This window comes from Petaurus breviceps, unplaced genomic scaffold (assembly GCF_028583685.1).
Source record: "Petaurus breviceps papuanus isolate PSGF00001 unplaced genomic scaffold, PetGlider_PUasm1.0 91023, whole genome shotgun sequence".
Classification (NCBI taxonomy): Eukaryota; Metazoa; Chordata; class Mammalia; order Diprotodontia; family Petauridae; genus Petaurus; species Petaurus breviceps.
In genome coordinates, this window is record NW_027187398.1 from 6,941,202 (window position 1) to 6,968,179 (window position 26,978).

The following is a 26,978-nucleotide window of genomic DNA, read 5'->3' on the forward strand; positions in this document are numbered from 1 at the left end:
CATTCTACTTCCCAAGTTTTTCTCTCTGTCTCCCTCACCACCTGTTTTCCCATGTACACCAGTGGATTGCTAATTAAACTAGTTGGAGAGTAAATGAATGAGCTGGAAATAGCTCAGAGATTTTCAAGTGCCAGTTTACACTATTCACGTCAGGGTTAGGAGAAAATGTTCTTTTTTCCTCTTAGTCAGATCCTGTTAGAAGGAGGTGTGGAACAGAGTAGAGGAAGCCCATAAGAAGAGGGAGGAGTGAGTCTCACTCCTCCCTCTCTGCCTTTATGATTACCTGCATCATGTTGGTTGGAATCAGTGTCATTTTCTCTGGAACAAGTCTGAATGGAGGAAACACCTTTGGAGAAAGAACCAAAAGGAAAATAATTATTTAAGTCAGGTTCTTTTTTCAACTGCTCAGGCTTCAGATACCTTTTTTTTTTTTTTTTTTTACTAAAGGACATTTTAGGGTTTTCTTTCCAAAAAGAGCAAGCAATAACAGAAAGATGGGCAACTTAGACCACAAGCCCAGAAGGAGAATGAAGTATGAATTTTGGGCCAGATGGCTTCCTTACTTCAATCTGTCGAGGGGTTGATGTGAACTTTCTTCCCATCTTATCCCTGGCAATAGCAACTAATGTGGTTTGCCCAATGGTGACAGCTCGGAGAATATAGCTTTCAGAGTATTCATCTTGTTCCTCCACGAATCTGCAGAGATCCAATATTGCACAAGGGGATGAAAGAGATCTTTATCTCGGTAGTATCCAAGCTATGGGCTTTCCTGGTTAGATAGGCAAGTTGCCAGAATCTTCATATCCTGCTTATTCACAGCTTCAGAGAATGCCAAAGATTAATGACCAGAAATGAATGTCCAAAGCCAAGATACATTTCTGGGCAATGGCAGGAAACTCTAGAGAAGCAGTGGTTTGTCCTGGAGTGCTAAGAGGATAACAACCATATAAGCAAATACATAATTAGGCCCCATCTCAAACTGGCAGGAATGGTAAACCATCTAATCATCATGTATTTCCTATTACCTACGAGGGGATTACCAGCAAAGCTACCTATAAACATAGACTGTTTTTGCCCAAAGTACTTCTACAGAAATGAGAAATCTACTGAAATTCCTGTTTTTCTCATCACTAATAACCTCCTTGTTGCAAATTCCAAAGACTTTTTCCTGTCAAATTCCTTAACCCTTTGTATAACATTTGATATTACTCCTCTGACTTTTTTCCTCAACCGCCAGTGGCTTCCTTCCAAGTATGCCTTCCATCTATTCCATATATATTCAGGGTATACATGGTTATTCACAATGCTGTCTCCCTCATTAGAATGTAAGCTTCTTGAGGGTAAGGATAGTATTTTTTGCCTTTATTTGTATCCTCAGTGCTTAGCACAGTGCCTGGAAAAGAGTAAGCATTTAATGTGTTTTTTAAAAAATTTTTTAATTGATATAGAGTACAGATAATGAAAAGGCCCAGAGTCAGGCGATGGGAGGGTCATGTGTGAGCACAGCAAGGTCAGTAAAGTTGAACCACATAGTGTGTGTAGAAGGGAGTGAAGTACAAGAAGAGTGGAGATATGGGAAGGGGCTGGGTTAGGGGTGGGGAATTGCAGCCTCCCGGCACATGTGGTCTTCTGGGTCCTTGGGTGTGGCCTTTTGACTGAGTCCTCTTATTAAGGGGATTTAGTCAAAGAGCTGAACTTGAGGACCTAGGGGGTTATATGAGACCTCGAGGCCATAGGTTCCCCACCCTCGGCTGTGAAGGACTTTAAGTACCAAACAGTTTATATTTGATCCAGCAGGTAACAGGAAGCCATCGGAGTTTACTGAATGGCCAGCTATGTCCTCAGGAAAACCATCTTGGCAGATGAGCAGAAGCTTGGAGAGGGCAGACTTGAGACTGGGAGACCAGTGAGAGGGCTGCAGCCAAACTGGACTATTCTTTGTCCTCTGTTCTTGATATCCAAACTTTTCCTCAATAAAAGGATTTGTTCTATAAAACTTGGACACAGTCAAAAGGCCATACCCAAGGATCTAGAAGGCCACATATGGCCTCAAGGCCACAGGTTCCTCACCCCTAGCCTAGACAATCAACAAAACAATAGATCAAGTCCTAATTTGTAGCATTTGCCAATTTTTGACACATAGGGAGCAGAGCAGAAACATGGCCACAGGGAGATAGTGGCTACTAGAGGTTGGAAAGAACTCCCAGAACTGTGACACAACCCCCTTCCCTCCCCAGCCTCAAGGAAGACAGCTGGTTATGGACCCAAGAGTCAGCTCTGACACCTGAGAGTTGACTGGCAGAGAGGGCCTCCCCTCAGGGAAAAAGGCCTTTTAGGTCCTGATACCAGTAATACCAGAGCTGTGAGCTGCCTTGGCACACCTGCATTCCCTATATATAATATGTACCTTATTACAACTGAACTTGAAGTTTTTTTCCACTCTTCCCATTGACATCATGAACATTTGTAGGAGAACATATCACAGGTTTATGAAGTGAGGGGCTGTTTTTTTTTTAATTTTTAAGCAATCGGGGTTAAGTAACTTGCTCAAGGTTACACGGCCAGTTATTTCTGGGTGTGGTGCTAAGTATCTGAGCCTGGATTTGATCCCCAGGTCATCCCGACACTGGAGCCGGTGCTCTTATTCGCTGTGCTACCTGGCTGCCCCTGAGGGGCTATTTTGTAGCTATTATTTTTATATCACCTTCATAAGTGCCTTTGCTAAGAGCTGATGTGCTACTGGATGATTTTTTTTTTTTTTTGCTTTTTGGAGGGCAATTGGGGTTAAGTGACTTGCCCAAAATCACATGGTTAGTAAGTATGTCAAGTGTCTGAGGCCACATTTGAACTCAGGTCCTCCTGACTCCAGGGCCAGTGCTCTATTCACTGTGCCACCTAGAGATTCCTGGATGATTGTTAATGGAAGTATACCAGTAGGGTCTCAGAAGCTATAGTTTACAAAGTGACCTCTGGGGTAACTTTAGAACCCAAGAGTAACAGCCACCCTTTGGGGATGCTTCCTGTGACTGTGAATTTAAGTTTGGGGAGTGGCCCAGATGGGGTGCCACAGTCATATGAATATTTTTGTAAGAAGGAAGATTAGGAACTGAAAAGTTTTATGGCAAAACAGAAACCAGAAGGCAGAAATAACTCTAAGGAGTTAGGATATGTGAAAGGGAGAGTTTCTTAGTAGTGAGGAGAAACCTAAAATAGGGAGAAAACTGATAATGATACTCACGATAGTGTGACAATGGTAGAGGCCAACTGAAGCCTTAGATCCATATTTCTGAAGTACTTATTTAGGAATGGGCGTTTGGAATAGCCGAGAACTCTCACTGTCACTAATACAGATTTCCCAATCTCAACCTGAGAGTCAAGAGAAAATGGTAGATTTGAGTATTTTTTGGTTAAAAGGTACCATGATGTAGTAGAGTAATGGACTTGGAGTCAAGCCAATCTTGGTTCAGATTCTGCCTCTGATACTTGCTAACTACATGACCACATGAATCACTGAGTATCAGTTTTCTCAGCTGTATAAAAAAGAATACTAGTGGTTCCTACCATACTGGGTGGTTGTAATGCATGAATCAGATAATACATGTAAAGTATTTTCTAAACTTTAAAGCAGCTATGATTATTATTATTACTACCTAATGTGAAGTGTCAAAGCACAGAAGAGCCCGCATTAACCTCATCTCTGTGAGGACCCAAGCCGTAGAAGTGGTGCAATGGGGGTGTGAAAGAAGAGCCAGGGTCACATTACATTTTGCCTGCCTGCTTCTTTTAACCAAAGCAACCTAATCTCTGCATACTATTTTTAATATTTGTTCTTTGATTCCATGCACATCTTCAGTACAACTTAGTTTTCACATCTCATCTCTTTATAAAAAGCAGAGGCTATGGCATATTTTTAAAAATTAACTCCCCATGCTTAGTATGTGGGCCCAGTAGCAAACTACTGGTATGGGAATTGATGACCACTCAAGTGGTGATGGTGATGGTGATGGTGATTACTTTGTCAATCAGGTCCACCTCCAGTTCTTGCATGTCTGACACTCGAAGGTGGGCCAGCGCTGGACCCAAGAAAGCCAGGCACAGATCATAGACCTCCAAGGTGAGAAACCCAGGATGTAATGGAACCACCTGTAATAAATGAGATGGTATAGGGGTATGAATAGATCTCACCCAAACAAAAAGGAACATTTTGTCTTAGCATGGTACCTGGCATATAGTAGATGCGTAATAAACGCAAGTTGATTAACTGATTGATCTTGTTCTACCCACAAAAGGAACTATAACTGAATTTTACAGAAAGACTTCTTAATAACTGTATATGACTTTTTTGTGATGTAAACTCTCAGGGGGGAGGTAAATATCTCTGGAAAGCTTTTCAAAATACAACACTTAACATTTAGATGATAATGAATGGAGCTGATTTTAGAGTAGGATAATAGTTATACACTAGAAATAGATCTGCTTCCTTAATAAGGGTGAAAGGGAGGAGAGGATTCAACTAATTGAGGTCTGACTCCTCTTCAGGAGCACTGCTAAGAAGGAACAAAGAGGAGTTCATTTTTTTCCTACATGCCACTTCCCCACACTGCGTGCCATTTTCCCAGATGGAAACAGATCCTGTCCACTTCATCTCAGCAGCCATCCAGTCCTACGTTTACCCCTTGCCCCATACCTGAGAAGTGGTCATCTGGTCTTTCTTTGAAGGTCCCTCTTAGAGGCCAGAGGGCAGTGATTCCTGAGGCCAGCCACCACACTTGTGGAGCCTAAATACCAGTCCCCCCACAACTTCTAAGAATCTCTGCTGATTTTGCCTGCTAGGGCTAATCAGCAATGTGGCATAATAGAAAGAACAGCATATTTGGAGTCAGAGGTTCTTGTTCAAATCATGGCTCTGCTGATGGTATGGCTTTATAACATTTCTGGGCCTTGCTCAGTTTCCCCATGTGTAAAATTAAGGAGGAAGGACTTGGATCAGTTCTTTCAGGTCTCTTCCAACTCCAAATCAATAATCCTAAATCTAATCTCTCTTGTATTTAACAACCCTTCAAATACTTAGACAGTTGTTGTGGGGGCAGAGCCAAGATGGAGGAGTAGAAGCATGACCTTCCTGCGGCTCCGGCTTCCACCTTCCCCAATCCATGTAAAAAGGGGACGCTAAACAAACTTTGGAGCTGTAGAACCCACAAAATGACACAGAGAAGCTAACCTCCCTCTGAGGACAGCCAGGCAGGCCGGCAGGAATCCAGCACAGCTCTCTGGGAGCCAAGCCCAGCCCCACACCAAGGCTTTAGCCCCGGGGCAGGCCTGACCAGCCACCGGCCAGAGGGACTCCAGATCAGCAGCAGCTGTGGCCATTTCCAGATTTATCAACACATAGACACAAAGGACAAAGTGAGAGGCCAGTGCAGTCTGGACTTTGGGAACAGTAAGTGGGAGTGCCTGGCTTTTACCCCTGGGGCGAGAAGCCGCTGAGACTCCGGCACAGCCAGCCAGTGCCACGTGGCAGCTTCAGCTCCTGGCCTGCAGAGTGTAGGGGGACCAAGCACCAGTCTTAGGAGTAATCACTCTTGCTTTAACCTGCTTGGATCTGGATTGCAGTCTAGGGTGGAGGTCCTGGGGTGTGTGTCCAGCTTGCAGACCTCAGAGAGGGCACCCATCTAATACCTCTGGCAGCTGAGAAAACCCCAGCGTTTGGGACAAAAGCTCCCTTGTCTGGTGGCAGAGTCCTACTGTGGCAAAAAGCCCAAAAGTCAAGTAATTGAGTGGCAAAATGAGCAGGCAAAGGAAACAAAGCAGACAGAAGATTCCAACATTACACTCCTATTTTGGGGACAAAAGGAGCAAACATGGAACAGGAGGAAGACAGTGAAGTCAGAACTCCTGCACCAAAAGCTTCAAGGAAAAATATAAGCTGGTTACAGGCCATAGAGGACCTTAAGAAGCAGATAATAGAAGTGGAGGAAAAATTGGGAAGAGAAATGAGAACAATGCAAGAAAATTATGAAATGAGAGTCAACAGCCTGACTGAGGAAAATAATACCTTAAAAAACAGACTGACTCAAATGGCAAAGGAGGCTCAAAAAGGCAATGAGGAGAAGAATGCCTTAAAAAGCCTAATTTGCCAGATGGAAAAAGAATCTCAAAAGCTCAATGAGAAGAATCATTGCTTCAGAATTAGATTGGAGCAAATGGAAGCTAATGACTTTATGAGAAATCAAGATGCTGTTAAACAGATCCAAACAAATGAAAGAATAGAAGGCAATGTGAAATATCTCATGGGAAAAACCACTTACCTGGAAAATAGATCCAGGAGAGATAATTTAAAAATTATTGGACTACCTGAAAGCCATGACCAAAGTAAGAACCTAGAAATCATCCTCCAGGAAGTTCTCAAAGAAAACTGCCCTGATGTTTTAGTACCAGAGGGCAAAATAGAAGTTGAAAGAATCCACCGATCACCTCCTGAAAAAGATCCCAAAAAGAAAACTCCTAGGAATATTATAGCCATGTTCCAGAATTTCCAGATTATGGAGAGAATGTTACAAGCAGTCAGGAAGAAACAATTTGAATATTGTAGAAATACAATTAGGATAACCCAGGATCTGGCAGCTTCTACACTGAGGGATCAAAGGGCTTGGAATATGATATTCTGGAGGTCAAAGGAGCTGGGATTAAAACCAAGAGTCACCTACCCAGCAAAACTGAGTATCATGTTTCAGGGGAAAATATGGTCATTCAGTGGAATAGAGAACTTTCAAGCATTCTTGCTGAAAAAACCAGAGTTGAATAGAAAATTTGACATTCAGATACAAGAAGCAAGAGAAGCATGAGAAGGTAAACAGGGAAAAGAAATCCTAAGGAACTTATCAAAGTTTTTTTTTTTGTTGTTAATGCTTTATTAACTTCTGATTTACATCATTCATTTCCGCCAGATTTTGAGTTACAAATTTTCTCCCCGTTTTTCCCCTACCCACCTCCCCGAAATAGCAGTCCCACAGGATATCCCCTCCTCCAATCTGCTCTCTTCCATATTTTCTCCCATACTGCTTTCGACTTTTCCAGTGGATCTCTATGCCTCCGTGCCTGTATATCTTATTTCCCAATTACATGTAAGACGGTATTAATAATAGTGTGTATATATATACATACACACACACATATATATACATATATATATATTTGAATATTTGATTTTAAAACTTTCAATTCCAGATTCATTCCCTTCCTTCCTTGTCACCCACCCTTACTGGGAAGATAAGCAGTTCAGTATAGGTTGTACATGTGTGGCTAATGCAAAACAATAACATAGTAGATATATTGTGGAACTTATCAAAGTTGAACTATTAACATTCCTACATGGAAAAACAATAATTGTTACTTATGAAACTTTTCTCAGTAGTTGAAGGAATTAGAAATATATATATATATATATGTCTATATATGAGGGTATATGGGCATATGAATACATATGTGAATGTGTGTATATATGTTTACAGGTATACATAGATAGATGGCATGGGACCAATTTAACAGGAAGGGATGATACTTAAAAGGTGAAATTAAGAGGTGAGAGGAATATAATGAGAGGAGATGGGGAGAGACAGATTGGGGCAAACTATCTCATACAGAAGAGGCAAGGGAAAATGGTTACAATGGAGGGGAAGAACAGGAAGGCAAAAGGGAATAGGTCAACCTTATTCCCATTGAATTTGGCTTGAGGAGGGAGTGAAATACACACTAAATAGGGTATCTCACCCTCCAGGAGAGTAGGGGGGGAAGGGGATGAGAGGGGGAATGATGGAAGGAGGGCAGGCTGGTGGGGAGAGAAGTTGGAAGCACCCACTTTTGAAAAGGGAGGGGATCAAAGTAGAGAATAGAACAAGTAGGAGGTGGGATAGGAGGGAGAGAAATATAGTCAGTCTTTTACAATATATCTACTATGTTAATGTTTTGCATCAGCCACACATGTATAACCTATACTGAACTGCTTATCTTCCCAGTAAGGGTGGGTGACAAGGAAGGAAAGGGGTATGGGAGAAAATATGGGAGAGAGCAGATTGGAGGAGGGGATAGCCTGTGGGACTGCTATTTTGGGGCAGTGGGTAGGGGAAAAATGGGGAGAAAATTTGTAATTCAAAATCTGGTGGGAACAAATGATGTAAATCAGAAGTTAATAAAGCATTAAAAAATAGTAAAAAAAAAAAGAAAAAAAGAAATTAATGGGGAAATGGACTAAAACTTTATCTAGACCAATATGAATGGATTGAGAACAAAAATTTCTGGAAAGGGGAGAAAAATTTTACAGAAAAAAGAATGGAATTTTCTATCCATGCTGCCAAAAATAAGGCAAGAGCAATAAAGTAAACAAAAATACATCTCAAAAAAAAAAAGACAATTGTTCAGTAGACAATTGTTCAGTCATTTCATTAGTGTCTGACTTCTGGTGACCCCATTTGGGGTTTTCTTGGCAAACATACTGGAGTGGCTTGCCATTTCCTTTTCTAGCTCATCTTACAGATGAGGAATTGAGGCAAACAGAGTTAAGTGACTTGCCCAGGGTAACAGCCCTTTTTAGGGCTGCTCATACACCTTTTTTTTTTTTTTTTTTAAAGCAATCAGGGTTAAGTAACTTGCTCAAGGTTACACGGCCAGTTATTTCTGGGTGTGGTGCTAAGTGTCTGAGCCCGGGATTTGATCTCCATGTCGTCCCAACACTGGAGCGGGTGCTCTTACTCGCTGAGCCAGCTGGCCGCCCCTAAGCAATTGGGGGTTAAGTAACTTGCTCAAGGTTACACGGCCAGGTGTTTCTGGGTGGGTGATAAGTGTCTGAGCCCAGATTCGATCTCCAGGTCTATCTCAACACTGGAGCCGGTACTCTTACTCGCTGTGCTACCTGGCCGCCCCGCTCATCCACCTTTGATGTCTACCTGTTCTACCCACCTCTCATCTGTGCTCCAAGAAGCTGTAGCCACATCTCGGTAAATCGTTTTGGCAGATGGGCTAAACCAGGTAGAGGGTGTAACCAAGGGGTCTCAAACCCACTGGTGAGTTAGGGGTGTGTGTGAAGACTTTCTCTAGTGGAATGGGTGGATGAGAACAATTTGTTCCAATGGCCATGAAGGCAGCTGAAGCAGGTGCTGTGGGGTGCTTAGAGTTTGGTTAGACATTGAAGATGCCAAGGTCATCCACTGCATCTCAAGCCATCACCAGTCATCTTGAATCCGTCCTGCCACTGTGATGACTTTGGAGGAGTGAGGTCCATGAATGACTTAGTGCAACTCTGCCTCACTTAAATACAATTTACCAATCAAAAGATATCACCCATATCATTTTTTACCATAATATGTCTTAACCAATGGCCTTTTCTTAGTTCTTATCTCCCAGACCAGTGTCACTATCAACAATCCCTTCTCTCGGATTCATTCATTTCCTGTTCTAATTATTCCTTTTCAATCTCCTATTGTTCAACATTCTTCTCCTTTCTCCTCCCTTCCCAACACTAGTAAGTTTTCTCAATGCTCAATTCAGAAATATCTTCTCTCTTTTGGTGACCTCATCTGTTTCTATGGGTTATCCTTATGTATTTTTGAGTAGATGCTTCCCAAATCTATGTATCTAACCTTAAACTCTCCCCTCATTCAGTACCTCATCACCTGTTACAACTTCTCCAGTATGTACTATTGTCATTTCAAACTTAGAATTTTTCTGTTAAACTATCCTTTCTTACACTCTCCTATTTCTTCTGAATTCATATATATCATTCCAATCATCCAGTTCATAATCTTAGGTTTGACACTCTTCCCTTTCCTTTCAACCCTCTCTGCCCCATCCCCAAATGCAATCAGTTGCCAAATCTTTTCACTCCTGGTTCCACAATAATTCTTCCCTTACCTCCACTCACATGGCCACCCCCCTCAGGTTCTCATCAATTCTCAGCTGAAGGACTGCAACAGCCTCCTAAATTGGTCTCCCTGTTTCCAGTTCATCCTTCACACAACTGTTAACATAATCTTCCTAAGACAGAGAGATAACTAAGAGAGATAACTGATCAAAAATATTCAGAAACTCCCTTTTGCCTCCAGGATAAAATACAAGTTTCTCAATCTAGTTTTTGTAACTCCCCACAATCTGGCTCTAGCTGCCTTTCCAGATGTATTTCATATCATTTCCCTTTATGCAACCTACATTCCAACCAAAGTAGTATACTAAATATTCCCTGAACTTGGTGTTCCATCTTTTATATCTTAGTCTTTCTATGCCCGTTCCCCAAGACTGGCATGCCACTCCCCTTCACCACCACCTCTTAGAGTCCTTCACTTCCTTCCAAGTTCAGCTTAGGTGCTACCTCCTACAGGAAGGAGAAGCCTTTCCTTTCCTTATCTTCCTCCAGTGAGCACTTCCCCTTTCCTCAAACCACCTGTATTTATCTTATGTATATGTTGTATCAGCTCAACAGAAGGTAAACTCCTTGAGAATAGGACTATTTTTGTTTTTGAATCCCCAGTGTCTAGGATATAATAGGCACTTAACTATTTATTGAGTTAAATAGATTCAAATCTTTGTCCAATTAGAGTGGCCAAAGGATATGAATAGGCAATCCCTTCTCCCTCTCTCTCAATCTCTATCTCTCTCTCTCTCTCTCTCTCTCTCTCTCTCTCTAAAAGGGGGAAGGTAGGGCAATTGGGGTTAAGTAACTTGCCCAAGGTCACATGGCTAGTAAGTGTTAAATGTCTGAGGTTAAACTCCAGGGCCAGTGTTCTATTGACTGCGCCACCTAGCAGCCCTGAATTTCTCAAAAGAGAAAATTCAAACTTTCAACAGTTTTGTGAAAAAAAAAAAAAAATACTCCAAATCACTAATAAGAGAAATGGAAATTAAAATTCTGAATTTCCACAATATACCCATCAACCTGGTAAAGATGCCAAAAAAGAAAATGATAGCTCTTACAGGGGCTGTGGGAAAACAAGTATGCTAGTAGTGCACTGCTGCTGGAGCTGTGAACTGGTCTAACTACTGTGGATAGCAATTTGGAACTATGCCCAGAAAGTCACTAAACTGTATAAACCCTTTGACCTTCAATATTACAAGGTGCCTATCTCCAAAGATCAAAGACAGAAGGAAAAAACCTATATGTCCAAAAATATTTATAGCATCTCTTCTTGTTGTAATAATTAACTGGAAACAAAGTGAATGTCTATAAACTGGGGAATGGCTGAACAAATTATGGTATATGGAACAAAATGAGTATCATTGCTTCATGAAAAATGATGAGAGGGATAAATTCTGATGAACCTCATACGATATGTATGAACTGATGCAAAGTGAGCAGAACCAGAATACAATAATGTTATAAAGGCAAACAACTCTGAAACACCTAAGAACTCTGAACCAAATCAATGACTCCAGAAGACCGAGGATGAAGAATGTTTCCTATCTCTTGGAAGAGAGGGGATAATGGATTGTAGTTACACACATACTTTCAAATATTTATTTCCAGAAATGGACAATTGTGAGTTTGTTTTGCTTGACTATACTTACTTATTTTTAAATTTTATTTCTTTTTTATTTTTAGTTTATTCTTCTCTCCTTTTTATTTTTCAGTTTATACTTATTACAAAGGAAGATTTTATTATTTTTTTTTGTGTGAGCATGGGGAAGTTATATAGGAATAGTGACAGTAATAGAAGAAAGTATCAATGAACACAGTAGAAATTCATGTCTTAATATACAATCCTATTTTTCTGTTCTTTGTGCATAGAAAAGTTAGTTATTGGCTGATGTTTCTCAAATTCATAATAAAAGAAAATTTTAAAAAAGCTAAAAAAGAATTCCAATTAGCTAGAAATAATATTTTGGAAGAAGCAGACAAAACACCATGAAATTTGCCCCAAATTTTTCTGGAGGACAAGCTTGAGAATGACATGAAAAAAGCCTGGAGTGTGTCTCAGACTCACTTACCTGAATAGAACTTTCAGCTTCCATGTAGGTGATAGTGACAATGTCTTGTTCACTGCTATTGACCAAAAAATAACCAGATCCCTCCACAAGACTAAATATTTCCTACAGGAAAAAAGTCAATTTATAAGATGTTAACAGGGGAAAAAAATCCATATGTCATTCTAAAGAGGATATGGCTAAACTAATTAGGGTCATGTTACTTCAGAGAGAAGATGATTACCACAATCATTTTTTTAAAATTAAATTATTTTCGATATACCAAATGTTTTATTGATGTTTTGGTGTTACTACTTTAGAAGCTATGCTAATAAATTATCAAGATTTTAGATTTAAGAACAGTTCTGTACTACTTTCCTCTCCAACATGATTCAAGTTAGTTACAACTGGGCAGCTCTTACTTTCACATCAGGGTGATTATATATTATGGCATTTTCAGGCATCACAGTCACATCCTCCACCAGGAGCAATTCCACAGCAGCAGACCTGGGCAAGTTGGAGAGTTCCTAAAAATGTAATAAGAACCACAGAAAATTAAAAATAAATGTCTCCTTTTAACTTCCTCTACCTACCTCCCCCACTGCCAAGTCAGAGAAGTTAACCCTTATAGGTGCTAAAAATACAGGGACGAAGTTGTTGGATAGTTTACTTTGGTTGGGAAACAGTCCTTGAATACTCCCCTCAATCATCAAACTTATTTAATCTATATTTTCTGATCCTGATAATGAGGGAGTTTAATAAACTCCATTTAGAAGTGTTAAGAAATCTTTCTCTCATTCTTACTTACTTTTGGGCTATGTTTTGCTGAATAGCCCACAAAATCAACTCCAATAAGTACCGTCCCTTTGAGCCGGTTTACTTTCAGGATATTATGCCCTGGAAACACAACAAATAACTCCATAAAAAACACACTGAATAATGAAGAAAGGTTAGGAGGAAGACAATTCTGCTGATTTTTTCAAAGATTAAATAAATGATATTGTTTCTGTACAAGAATTTGTTGGAAAGAAAAACAAATGGCTATTTCCTCGAGATATCCCTGTTCTCCAATTCATGATGCTTAAGGTTGCCAAAACAAACTTCCTAAAACAGTACTTTTCATCATTTCACTTCCCTACACAAAAACTATGATCACCTATTCCCCACTGAATCTCTCATAGATGTCACAGAATGATCATCTAATGATCATTCCACCCAAACTCTTTAAACTAGTATTCATCATCTTACAAAATTTGGAGCTACTTTAGTACTCTAAGCAACCTCTTCTTTTACTCCACAATAACAACCCTTCTATTCAAGTTAGACCAACTTCCCTTCTGGCTTTCCACTATACTATTCTCAGGGAGGCATTTGCAAAGATTCCTTTAGAACCTCTAGTCCCACTTCATCTCTCTATCTGTAGCCTACCCATCCTTCAAAGTCTAACTAAAAGCACACTTCCTCCAGGAATCTTTTCCCAGATGACTATAGCCTCTACCAATTCTCTAACTTCTTTTGTACTTATTCTCCCAATCATATCATTAACTTTATTAGACTGTTCCATTTTAATTATTTGTACCACACGATTCAAAATATTTAATAACAACATTTAAGTGCCTATAAGGTGCTAGTCACTAAGAAGTTACAAAATTTAGAGAAAACTGTCTGCCCTCATGGAGTTTACCCTCTTGAATAAATCTATAATACATAATATAACAGTTAAATAGCAAAAAAAAAGTGTTATATGGGGTACAAAGTGGGGATGTCATTACCAACTGGGCAGGCTCAAGGAAAATTTCATGGAAGAGGTGGCATTTAAGTTGTGCTTTAGAGTCAGTAAGTGTGAAGACGGGTAGAAAGTAGTATAAGCAGAGTAAAGGGGTAGAGGAAGAAATGGAGTGTTGAGCAGTTTGACTAGAGAATATGGTAGATAGAATGAGGCTGGAAAGTAAAGGTGGAGCCAGACTATGGGAACCCTGAATACAAGGCAACTTGTATTGTCCTGTTTTTAAATGATTCCTTAAGTATATGTCTTATCCCTGCTATTAAATCAAAAGCTCTTTGTGAGCAAGAACGTTGTCTAATGTCTTTTTTTATATTCTCCATCAGGCCTAGAATAGGCATTCAATCAATACTTGTAAATTCAATTCAATAAACATTTATTATGACTGATTCAATTTCATTTTCACAAGAAATACAATGTTAGAAATGAAATAACTTGTATCCTTTGTACAAGGAGGTAGGATTTTTAAATTCAAAGACAACAAAAGAGATAACGCTTTGGTTGGAATGAAATCTCTTTCTAAAGGTACAAAGACATGGCAGGTATGTTGGAACACCCTGTAAATTCCCACAGGAAGGAGAATTTTTTGCATTTAGAATGGGAAGAATTGAATGTGAGTTCCAGTTCTTCCACTTACTTGCAAAGTCATCTAACCTCTCTGAGTTTCAGAAAGGTAAATGTAAAATTACAATATTTACACTTACCTACTCCATGGGGTTGTGAGAATTAAATGAAAAAAGACATAGAAAACACTATTATAATCATATAGTATTAATAAAAATTACCATGTAGTCTGGTTTGTCCACTTCCATCATCCTTGGCGACCATCAGCATTAGTTTGTAATCCTCAAAGTATGCAAGGGTTTCATTGGAGGATTTCCATTCCAACATTAGGGAGCTGAAGTTATCAAATTTTCTTCGGTGCTGGTCAAACACTGCCAGTTCAAGGATAGTGTTCCTCAGGCTTGACACAGGAATCTGAGTTCAAACACAACAGTCCCTGGTGTTATGGTAGGAACCAAATTTTTAATAAATTATTTTATACTCTGGTCACTTTGTTAAAGTTAAATCATTATATTAATAATCTCTCTAGATACTCAGGTATCTGAGAGAGATGGGACTGACCACTGTATCACTATACTTTATTTACTTATTTATTTGTTGCCTTTTTGCAGGGGTGAAGGCAGGGCAATTGGGGTTAAGTGACTTGCCTAAGGTCACATGGCTAGTAAATGTTGAGTATCTGAGGCTGGATTTGAACATAGGTCCTCCTGACTCCAGGGCTGGTGCTCTATTCACTGCACCACCTAGCTCCCCTATACTTTAAAAACATCTTCTATTTCCTGATAGTTTTTATTTTTCTATTACTCTAATTTCCTAACATATTCCTCCTTTTCTCTTTCCCTAATGGGTCATCCCTTAACACAAAGCATCAAAAAGAAAAAAAAAGCAGTTTAGCAAAATCAACCAAAACATTGTGTTTGAAAGCATACGTGTAATATTCCATACTTCATAATCCTAGTCCTCCACATCTGCAAAGAGGGGAAGAAGATGCATTCTCCAGGGTCAAGTCTTGTTATTATAATTAATGACACAATGTTCAGTTTAATTTCTTTTCTTTCCATTTACATATAGTTGCAGTCATTGTATATATTATTTTCCTGGCTCTGATTACTTCACTATTTAAGCTGAATAAGTCTTCGCATGCTTCTTGGAATTAATCAGATTCATTATTTCTTATAGCACAGAACTGTTCCATTCCAATGATACATTCATGTATCATAATTTTGCTTTCCAAAGTGCACTGCAGATTACGTAACAAAAATCTTTCATTTTGGTTCTGCACGAATGATGGACTCCCCTGCCACCATCAGCCCTGCCTCCTGCTTTTCCTCTTCTGGACCAATACATGGGACCTTCATAATTTTCCAGTCTCTAGGGAAGGGTAGCGGCAAGCACCCCAGTGTCTCCAGGGTGCCTGCTCACACAGGTTCTTGGATCTGCTTTGTTAAAGGAAAGCAACTCAAAATGGGTTAAACAAGCTTACTTTAATCAGTCAGACATATATCGTTTACCTTGTTCAGGGGAAAAAGGTCAGCACCCCAAACTTCAAAATATACAGACAGAATTATCAAGACATTAACAGATCAAGTAGACAGCTTTCCAAACTGTCCAACCATTACATCCACACCCAGTCAACATCTGGGTTTCCAAATCTGGGTTTTTCAAAGCCGGGGGACTCTCAACAACAGCTTCCCAGAATTCAGATCAAATCACAGAACACTTCTCAAAGTGAGTCCCAAAACAAAGCTACACATCAGGGCTTATATAGCCTTCTCCTGGCTCAGAGAATGTAACAACCTTATTGACTCACTGGCCAATCAAGAAGTATCTACTGAAAAACAAGCCTCACTCCCCAGGCTTCAGGTGCATTTTAGCCTAGGGGCAGGGAAGATCTTCCAAATTTGCATTCCCATTACAGGAAGTTAATCTGTTTGGCTTTGGAACTCCTGCCCTGAGACTGAGCCATCTTGATTGGTGAGTGACTCACTGAGTGAATACAAACTTACCTAGCCCACTATACCCAGTCAGCCTCAGACCAGACATAACACTTCATACTCCAAATAGGCAATTTTGCTGTCAGTCTTGCTACTGTGCATGTATACAGCCCACTCCTTTGCCCCTTCCATCTCTTGTTCTATGCAGAGTAATCAAATCAAACACTACCACTGCTTCTAGAGGATGTCAAATGAATGCCCTTTGGATCAACTCATCATGTATGACTTCCCAGACCAAAATTCTCTTCCTTCCATCACTCTCTTATATATGTTTTTTTCTCCATTATAATATAAGCTCCTTGAGAGCAGCGACTTCTCACTTTTTATATCTTCATGGTTAGCATAATGCCTGGTACATAGTAAGCACTTAATAAATACTCATTTATTAATTCTCAGCATGCAATATTTTATGCACCTTATTTTTTTGTGCCCTTTAAAGTACAGAATTAAAATGTCTGCTTTTTTCAGTTAATAAACATGTATTTTCTCTCCATTCCACCTCCCTCTTTTCCCAGGGTTGGGGGGGGTAAAGAAGAAAAACAAAACCTTTTAACAAATATGCATAGTGAAGCAAAACAATTACCATACAAGACATCTGAAAATGTGTCTCTGCCTATTTAGTCCATCATATCTCTGTCAATAGATGGGTAGTGTTCATCATGAGTTTTCTGGAATCATGTTAGTTATTACAATGATCAGAGTTCTTAAGTATTTTAAAGTTGTTTATTTTTACAATGTTATTGTTATATAAATTTTTAACATACAGAATTAGCCAGGAGAGGCTACGTGGTACAGTGAATAGGGTCTATTCTTTTCCACAGCTGGCTTGCTTCTCTACTGCTAGCAGTAGAGAATTCCTAAAAGTTGCTTCCTCCCTCAAGTAATGGTCTCTTTGTAGCCATGCCTCTCTGGAATTTGTCTCTGTTTCCTCAATTATGCCTTGAGTTTTCTCTTAAATTAAATTTTTATCCAATTAATAAGCATTTATTTTTTTCATCTTCCCATCTACCACACCCTCCTTTTGTGAAGGAAAAGAAAAACAAAATCGTTGTAATAAATATGTATAATCAAGCAAAACAAATACCTACATTGTCTATGTCCAAAAACGTATATTTTATTTTGTGTAATTTTGAGTCTATCACTTCACCTTTCAGATGGTAGATAGAAAGCTTCATCACTGATCCTCTGGAATTACATTTGGGCATTGTGTTGATTAGAGATCTTAAGTCTTTCAAAACTGTTTTTGCAATGTTGTTATTGTATAAAGTGTTCTCTGATTTCTCCTCTCTTCATTCTACATCAGTTCATGTAGAATGTTTTCCTGAAACTATCCCTTTTGTCATTTCTTACAGCACAATATGTACCATAATTGTTTAAGCTACTTCCCAGTTGATAGGTACTCCCTTAGTTTCCATTTTTTTTCCCCCAGTACAAAATATATTTTGTATATATGGCTTTTTCCTTTTTTTTTTTTTTTAAATCTCTTTGGTATAAAGGCCCTGTAGTTTGAATTTTCTCTTGAACTATAGGACTCTCTGCTTTGCTTCTACATGCTGTGACTGACAGAAAGTAGGAAGAAAAAGCAATCTCTTCTTCCTCCATGCAAAGGTTGGTGGGAGAGAGTGGGTGGGGAATCTCACTCCACAAGCAGCTTCTGTCTCACAATCTTTTCCACTCTCCATATGCTGAAATTCTTCTAGGGTATAGATATTTAAATTCTTCAGGGGTTCTGCTAATTTGTTTAGACAATTCTAATGGTCCCTATAAGACTCAATCAGAGTGATATTCACATCTCTATTCACTCACACTTATAACCTTATCAGGTATAACTACACTCTATCAACTAAATTGAGGGGAGATTGGCATCAGATTCCAAACCCACTTGTATAATCAAAAGTTAGATGACTGTGCAATGATAGAGTAGAAACACACATGTTGCTTGGTATGGCAAATTCTATAATTGTTAGATAATATAATGAGCAGTATATAAACTCCTTGTTGAGAAAATCAAATTGATATTGTCTCCATTCGGTAACTGATTCTGTATCACTGCCAACATTTTGTTTATTGCCTTTGGTCTTTGAGTTAGGTCTTAGGTCTTTGAGTTAAGTTCACAAGTTCATAAGTTTAACTTTCATTTCTGAGTTAAGTATAGAAGTTCAGTTTTCCTGCTAATCACTGTTCTATTCTTGTGTTAAAGAAATCTGCTATCCTTGAAGGATGTAGGTGGATGTCAGGAGTCTGTCATCTCTGCAACATCTATGCTGTTCTTCAAGAAAGTCTGGTCTCTTACCATTGTGACACTAACTAGCCAGGCAAGTGCATATCACCAATGAGCTTGTGACAGTGACAAGATGGAAGGAGGGGTTGTTGCTAACCCAGCATTCCAAATTTCCAAACGATCATACTGGCCCCCTCATCTATAATGCTTCTGACTTTGTAACCAACCATATTGTTTTCCCCACCTATGCTGCCCTCTAGTTTTTGGATGGTCCTGCTTTTATCTATAAAGATGATCTGTCTGCCCTCATTCGGGGTTTTTGGTTTGCTGAGGAGCTAAAGATCCCTTTTATTGGTAACTGCTAGCCTTACCAATAAATTGAAGATGTGTCTCAATTTACCTTAATTTCAATTGTGACATAGTTTTCAAAGTTGAAATAAAATGAAACCTACATCTTGGAACTGTTAACCCATATATACTAAAGGATAGCAGTACTGAGTTAGACTTAAACATAATCTGGACTCACCAGTTGTTTGTTGTGCTGTGGCAGTGGGCATGGCTGGGCACCTGTAGGCACTCTATATACTGGAGTTACAGACATGCTGGCAGGGTGGGCACAAATGAAACGTACTTGTACCCTCTCCACAGCAGGGCTGGGGTTCAGGACACCTGGATGATTTCCAATGCGGAATGTCAGCACCTTTGATATCAATACAAAAAGATGGTTAGTTATAATAGGGAAGCATTTCATGCCAGATACACACCAGATAGAAAACAGTATAAATAACTCAAATATCAGCTTAATCAGAGGAATTAATTGCCATTTAGACATTATATACAGACAAATCCTTTGGAAATGTTATAGCTCTCAAATGTCTGCACTAATAGGAGGTAGGAACATTATTAATTGATAGAGAATTTTAAAAACATATGTAAAATATAACATAATATATATATATATTACATATAAAATATATGTATGTTTTGCCAAATCTTCCCTCTACTAAAACTTTTATCACAGCTACTTGCAAAGAATAAAATTAATTTGTATTTCATCTTTCCCTGGTGAAGGTACTAATGAACTGCAGAAGGTGAGGAGAGCAAAGGAGAAGCTAAAGGGTTTCACACTGGATAATCAACCCATTGAATATATAGTCAAGTTAATTAGAGATGTTATAGACTCAAGCTGTTTTAGCTCAGCTGGTTGGAGCGTGATGTTAATGAAGCCAAAGTGTTGGGTGTGATCCTAGCATAGTAGTTAACTATGTTCTATTTTAGAGTCACAGACTGAATCCTTAACTGTGGGTAGTTAACTCTGTGGCAAATATTTGCCACTAAACATAAGGTAGGAGAGGGTGGATGGCTCAATGATCCAACACTACTACTAGAAAAGTAACTCAAAGCATATATTTTCATTGATAATGGACAGTAATATCATTTTTGTATATAAAGGACAGCCTTATTATCATAGTTAACCCAAACCCTTTGACAGAACTTCTAAAATATAAAATAAGGGCTGTTCTTCCGAACTGCTTGTTCTTAATGACCATTTTCCTACTTGTTCTCCTAATTCCTGGCACAGTATCCGGTAGATATATTGGTTCTGTTTTCTCTTTGCTGGTAGCCGGACTTGTGATACACTGATCTTCAATTCATTCTCCACACTCAGCTCCAAAAAGAATCGTGAAGGCTCCAAAATCCAAGGCCCAGGTCCCCCTTCAAACACCATCTCCTTCACGGACTGCCAGGTCACCAGTGCCACCTCCACAGGATTCACAGCCTGAAGACATGGAAAGGAGTTAACCAATGGCTGGCTGGGAAAGCTGGTGTCAATCATGGTCCCTAGGCCAAGAGGAGTGAGAAATAACTTCTGCCCTTCCTATCTTGGGACAACTGTCAAGGAAAGAGTCCATCTACCTGCCCTCCCCCATTTTAATAAATGGTTTTTCTCTATTTTATGCTGATTTTCAACATAAGACCCTTACTCACTTATATGTTTTCATAGTATCTAGTGAACCTTTTCTATTTGGGCCAGAAGAATGGGACCAGAAGAAAGTGAAAATAACTTTTCAGAAAATTTATTGTGTTTTTTATTTTTTGGAGGGGCAATTGGGGTTAAGTAACTTGCCTAAGGTCACAAGGCTAGTAAGTATTAAGTGTGTGAGGCCGGATTTGAACTCAGGTCCTCCTGACTCCAGGGCTAGTACTCTATTCACTGTGCCACCTAGCCACCCCTCAGAAAATTTAGAAAAAATTTCAGCATTTTTTAGATAAGGTTAAAAATGAAGCATCTAAATGAGATAGGAAATGATACTGGACTCAAAACATTTTCCTAAAAGATCCTTATGCATATACTGGGCCCCTTGCCTAAAATTCATATTTTCATTTTTCTAGCCTATCCAAGTCTTACCCATCATTCAAGGTCTACCTCAATTTCCATCTTCTTTATGAAGGCATTCCCTTTAACTTAACCCACAACCATTTTTAACACTTATTATCTCTAACATTCATTTTGGCACTTAATCATTTCATGTGATATAAACACATCAAATGTACATAACCTTATCTCTTCCACTTGATTTGTGAGTTCAAGGGCAGGAACTATATTTCATATTTCCTTCGTAACTCTACATAGCACAGTGCTCTATGAACACAGTAAATGCTCAACAAAAACCTACTGGATATTACTTGATACGCTATCTCTTTTCAAAGAACAACCATTCCCCCCCACTAAAAAGATAGTAATAACAATATCTTATATTTATGCAGTAATTCAAACTAGAGCAACATGTTTTTCACATTTTATTTGCTCATTTAAATTTCATAGCAAGTCTGTATATAGGCAAGGGAGATATTATCATCCCCATTAAAAAAAAAATTTTTTTTTAAAGCAATCAGGGTTAAGTAACTTGCTCAAGGTTACACGGCCAGTTATTTCTGGGTGTGGTGCTGAGTATCTGAGCCTGGATTTGATCCAGGTCATCCTGACACTGGAGCCGGTGCTCTTACTCGCTGAGCCACCTGGCCGCCCCTAATCCCCATATTTTTAATAGCTAAGGAAACTAAGAAAGGTTAAATGATTTGCCCACGTAGCTAGGGCAGAGCTGGCAGAGTTCAGATCTTCTGACTCATAATCTAGTGTTTTTCCTACTATACCATGCTGTCTCTGCAAAAACAAACAAACAAACAAAAAACAACAAAAAACCTGCCTTCTTGGAGGCATGAACTGAGATGTATGTTGCCTATTGTGCTAAAAAGGCATATAACTGAAAGAAGCAGGGGCAAGAAAAGAAAAAATGGTTAAAATATTTACCATTAAGGGTATTTTCTTTCTTCTAAGAGCATAAACCATATCAATTTACTGTATAAACACATAATGGACAGGTTCCAAAATGAAGTTTGAAATAATCACAATGAAAACTTAAGGTTTCTGGGCTCTATATAGATCATCATAACCATCTTATAGCATTCTTATTTCAGTTGGCATAATAATGTGCTGATATTTTACATGTAAATAAAACAGACATAATAACCCCTTTCCCTACGAAGATTATCACCTACAATAGGAAACACAGAAGGGCACATAGAAAACTATACAATAAACCTAGAAATGTCACAACAGTGAGAACAAATATATCAAAGTAAATTCACATTAGGCAAAGAGTTTAATATGCACTGCTCATGCATCAAAGGAGTGTGTGGGTATCATATAGGCATACATAGACCCTCTTTGACAAACACCTTGGACTAGCAGCAAGAGGAGTAATGAAGTCTATTTAGCATTCATATTTTAATAACAAGGCAAATCACTTTAAAAATGTTAATAGTTTAACATTTCTTTCACCATTACACCAATGTTAGCTTCTTCCTTGTAACTGCTTCCTTTCTCAAACTTCCATGAAGTCAGGATCTGGCAGTACTTACCAAGCAATGGCTTACAAACTTGTCAGTTTTAACTTCTGACTTGAATAAAATATAGAACAAGTAAGCTAGACTCTGCAATCTCATTTCTCAACAGTGTTTTATCAAAATGGAATACAATGCTCATCAACAAAAAAGAACCAACTCTCATTTCCCAGAAGGTCTGTGAACATGAGGCAGAAGAAAATCGACTTCCCACTCTCATGTAGGAAGAACTCCCTAAGAATGTATGCTAATTATTGCTGGTATATTTCAAAGGTACTCTTAAATAACTCCCTGACTTATGTTTGATGATATAATTGTGGTTCCAAGTGGAATCTAAATGTGAGAAATTCATAGGACAAAGAAATGACTGATCTGAAAGCCTGGAATACACAAAAAGTAAAGACTCTTTGTGTCCCATGGGAATAACTTCTGGCCCCTTCCTTGGTGGAACATCTCACCTTAAGTGGTTCATAAGCAGCAAATGTGGCACTGCTCTCAAAGTATTCTTCATGCACAATCACACTCACTGTCACTAGGGTGTGGCCCAAGGTCTTGGCTGCTATGTGGGTACTAGAACAGAACACTGGTCCTGATTTTTGGGTACCTGTGGATCAAAAGACATTATCAGAATGAAGTAAATAAGCATGAATATACATAGGTCCAGGGACTGGGAAAATCAAGAAAATTAATAATTTAATAGACATTAAAAATAACTCATCTTAGACACTGACTCAGCACTATCTGATGTGTCATACTTATGACACTGGTCAGTGTAGATAACAAACAAAATATTTAACCACGGGGAGGCCAGGTGGCGCAGTGAATAGAGCACTGGCCCTGAAGTCAGGAGGACCTGAGTTCAAATCCACCTTTAGTCACTTAACACAAAACTAGCCATGTGACCTTGGGCAAGTCACAAACCCCAATTGCCCTACCTTCCCCCTCCAAAAGGCAAAGAAAAATAAAATTAACCAGTTAACAAGTTATAAACATGTGGCTTAAAGGAAAAAGGATTAGCCAGGGAAATAGAAGAACTGGGTTCTGGGTGCAGTGGCTCAACATGAAACCCTGGATAAGTCATTTAATCTCTGTTTCCCTACCTATAAAAGAATATTGAGAAATATCATTGTAATTTCTTCTTTCTGACCTCCTGGTTATAGGAAAGACACAAACAAGAAATCTTGTTTCCTTACCTTCTTTGAGAAGAGTAAAGACCCCTTGCTTATCCATGCTTACATCCAGAGATAAGAGAGAGCAGTCTGTGAATGCCATGGCACCCCCAGTCTCCTTGTTTATGTGGTACATGGCAATAGGAATCTCTATAACTTGGCCAATCTCCACATCGGCATGAAAGGGTAAGAGTTTCATTTTGTTCAGCTTCAGAACATACACCTGGAAGGAAAAATGGTCATGAAATGAAAGCCAAGCAAGCGAAGAAAGCTCTTGGAAAGGTAAGAGAATGAATTTTCTTAGAACAGGAAGATCTGCAAGTAGGACAGACTTAAAAAAAGAACAAGCAATTCTATTCCCAAGTCTAGAAAACTCAACTCTGTGTTTCTTTAGCCTTCTAACCACAGAAATAGCCATTCAGCTGATGTCAGTCACAAACTGGCTAGGATTATGTGACTGTTTCTCATAAATTTCCCTTACTTTCAGTCACTATGCAAATTAGAGGATGGGAGACAAATTCTGGATGGGGGTGGGACAGGGCAAGAGTATAAGGGGGAAGAAAGGTATCCTGGAGGATAGACATGTAATCTGGGACCTGATGGATGGTTAAGATTTCATCTCAAGTGAAAGGACCGACCCTGAAGTCAGGAGGGCCTTTATTCAAATCCGGCCTCAGATACTTAACACTTAATAGCCATGTGACCTTGGGCAAGTCACTTAACCCCAATTGCCCTGCCCTCCCCACTCGAAAAAGCAAAAAAAAAAAAAACCCACAAGCAAACAAAAAAGCATTTCAACAAGTGAGATGTAAGGAGAAGATATTCCAAAAAGAGTGAATAGCATGAACAAAGGAAGGAAGGTAGGAGAATTATGTACAAAGAAAGCTGAGTAGCTCAGTTCAATTAGAGAAAAGGGTAAGGAGAATAGGAAGAGATAAAGCTATGGGAGGGCTGAGTGTGAAATGTATTTGGTAGGCTAAGGGGAATTAATGAAGGCTTGCTGAGTAAAGTGGGTTAGCATGTTCAAAGTAGTATTGCAAAATCAAGCTTGGCAGGGATGATCAGAACAGGTTGGGGACATGAGGAAAGAAATGATTATAGGACTAGATTAAGGAATGAAGAAAAGAGTGAGGGGAGAACAAAAAGTGTTAAAGGCAAAATTTTCCCATGTGTTAACTAGAATAGTAGGGACCCAACTAGACAAACTTTGCTTAGGTCTCTAGCTGCGTTTTCTACTTTGTGCTTCCTCCCTGAGCAACTGATTTAATATAGATCTCAAGGTAGATGTGTCCAGGCTTGGAGATGACCTTATGAACTAGAGTAATTCAGTGGACCTGAGTCCTTTTAATTGGGGATGATTGGCAGCAAGGAGAGGAGTCTCCCTTGAAGAAGATGACCACAACAAGAGGATGAGCCCAATTGGGTCATTTTTACCAAAACATGGAACTTTGAGGAACATAGTGCCAGACTGATGTGCAATGTAAAATGCCAGCAGTCGAGTAAATTGCTTCATGTTAGATAGTTTCAAGTATTAACCTATAGGCACAGCAGAGCAGTAGTTAGTATTGCCACTTGTTCATATTTGTTTCTGTCAAGTGTGAGTTCGTGTTTAATATTTCTTTTGTATATAGGAAATAAATAAATACCTATCCCATAAGTGATTTATACTCTATAACAAGTATCTTTTTAGTTTCTCCCTCTTGGGGAGACCTAGATATGCACAAATGCCTAATTCTTAAGTTTTCCCCACGTTGCCAAGGTAGGGGAACATACTGAGACAAAGGATGTGAGAAAAGGAGGCTGACTTCTTTTCTACATAGTCAGGTTCCCTTAGGAATAAACATGGTCTGAACAACATACATGAGTCTAGAGCAAATAAGTTCCTTATTGAGGAAGGGAGTAGACACAATGTCTCAACCCCTTCACCCAGCAGCAATTCATTAATGTTAAGACTTTTATTCACTTATAAAAAGCAGTTGTTTTATCCACTCATGAAAAACTATAAAATGTTAAATATATAATAATAGGATAATAATTTGTCCTAGGACCATTTCTATCTAAATCTCATTGAAAAATATAAGAATGAATGAGATGATAATAAAATAATTTGGAATAAATGCCAAGTAAAGTTTGTGCACCAAAATATAATGAATGACAGATATTTACATCAAGAGAAGCAATAAACACCAGCTTCTTTGTAAAACTAGAAAGTAGCAAGCCAGGATAAGATGCACAATTATTGGTTCAGTGTAAATTGGCACATTATTTACCTAGCAAAGCATTTTATCAGCTTCCTCTTTGACCCAAACCTGAGCCAACTTTTCTTTTTTTTTTAACAAAATTTTATTTTTTCCAATTACATGTAAAAATTTTAAAAATTCATTTTTACAAAATTTTGAGTTCCAAATTTTCTCCCTTCCTCCTCCTCCTTCCCCTCCCTAAGTCAGTAAGCAATTTAATATAGGTTATATATGTGCAATCATGTAGAATGTATTTCCACATTAGTCTTGTTGTGAAAGAAGAAACAGAACAAAAGAGAAAAAAATACCTTCAAATCCGGACTCAGACACTTAACACTTACTAGCTGTATGACCTTGGGCAAGTCACTTAACCCCAATTGCCCTGCCTTCCAGCAAAAAAAAAAAAGAAAGGAAAAAAAGGAAATGAGGCCTTTATCAGAGATACTGGCTGTAAAAATTGTTTCCCAGCTCTCTGCTCTCCTTCTAATCTTGGTTGCATGGGCTTTGTGCAAAAAAATTTTAACATACTATAATAAAAATTATTCATTTTATATCTCATAATTCTATCTTTTGTTTTGTCATAAATTCTTTCCTTCCCCATAGATCTGATACATAAATTATTCCTTGCTCTCCTAAATTATTTATGCCATCATCCTTTATGCCTAAATCATGTATCCATTTTGACCTTATCTTGGTATGTGGTGTAAGATGTTATTGGTCTACACCTAGTTTCTGCCATACTGGTTTTTTTTTTAAAGCAATCAGGGTTAAGTAACTTGCTCAAGGTTACATGGCCAGTTATTTCTGGGTGTGGTGCTGAGTATCTGAGCCCAGATTTGATCCGGGTCATCCTGACACTGGAGCTGGTGCTCTTACTCGCAGAGCCACCTGGCCGCCCCTTCTGCCATACTGTTTTACAGTTTTCTCAGTAGTTTTTGTCAAATAGTGAGTTCTTAACCTAGAAGCTGGGGTCTTTGGGTTTATCAAACACTAGATTATTATGGCTGTTTAGTACTCTATCTTGTGTACCTAATCTATTCCACTGATCTACCACTTTATTTTTCAGCCAGTACAAGACAGTCTTGATGATTGTCACTTTATAATATAGACTGAGATGTGTTGAGCCATATTCCTTTCTTTTCTTTTTTATTA

The 26,978-nt window shown here is 38.8% G+C and overlaps 1 protein-coding gene across 1 annotated transcript in view; it reads right to left on the minus strand.

Moving 5' to 3' along the window:
- Positions 1 to 26,978, minus strand: part of NUP210L (nucleoporin 210 like) — a 118,554-nt gene that overhangs the window by 37,067 nt on the left and 54,509 nt on the right. The window contains exons 13-24 of the mRNA XM_069078190.1: positions 23,611 to 23,809; positions 22,876 to 23,021; positions 20,070 to 20,291; positions 19,038 to 19,211; positions 14,518 to 14,710; positions 12,758 to 12,846; positions 12,372 to 12,476; positions 11,974 to 12,075; positions 4,015 to 4,143; positions 3,239 to 3,366; positions 564 to 696; positions 284 to 346 (exon numbers count right to left, since the gene is read on the minus strand). Coding sequence (XP_068934291.1) covers positions 284 to 346; positions 564 to 696; positions 3,239 to 3,366; positions 4,015 to 4,143; positions 11,974 to 12,075; positions 12,372 to 12,476; positions 12,758 to 12,846; positions 14,518 to 14,710; positions 19,038 to 19,211; positions 20,070 to 20,291; positions 22,876 to 23,021; positions 23,611 to 23,809 — 1,683 coding nt within the window. The remainder of the gene's footprint in view (positions 1 to 283; positions 347 to 563; positions 697 to 3,238; positions 3,367 to 4,014; positions 4,144 to 11,973; positions 12,076 to 12,371; positions 12,477 to 12,757; positions 12,847 to 14,517; positions 14,711 to 19,037; positions 19,212 to 20,069; positions 20,292 to 22,875; positions 23,022 to 23,610; positions 23,810 to 26,978) is intronic.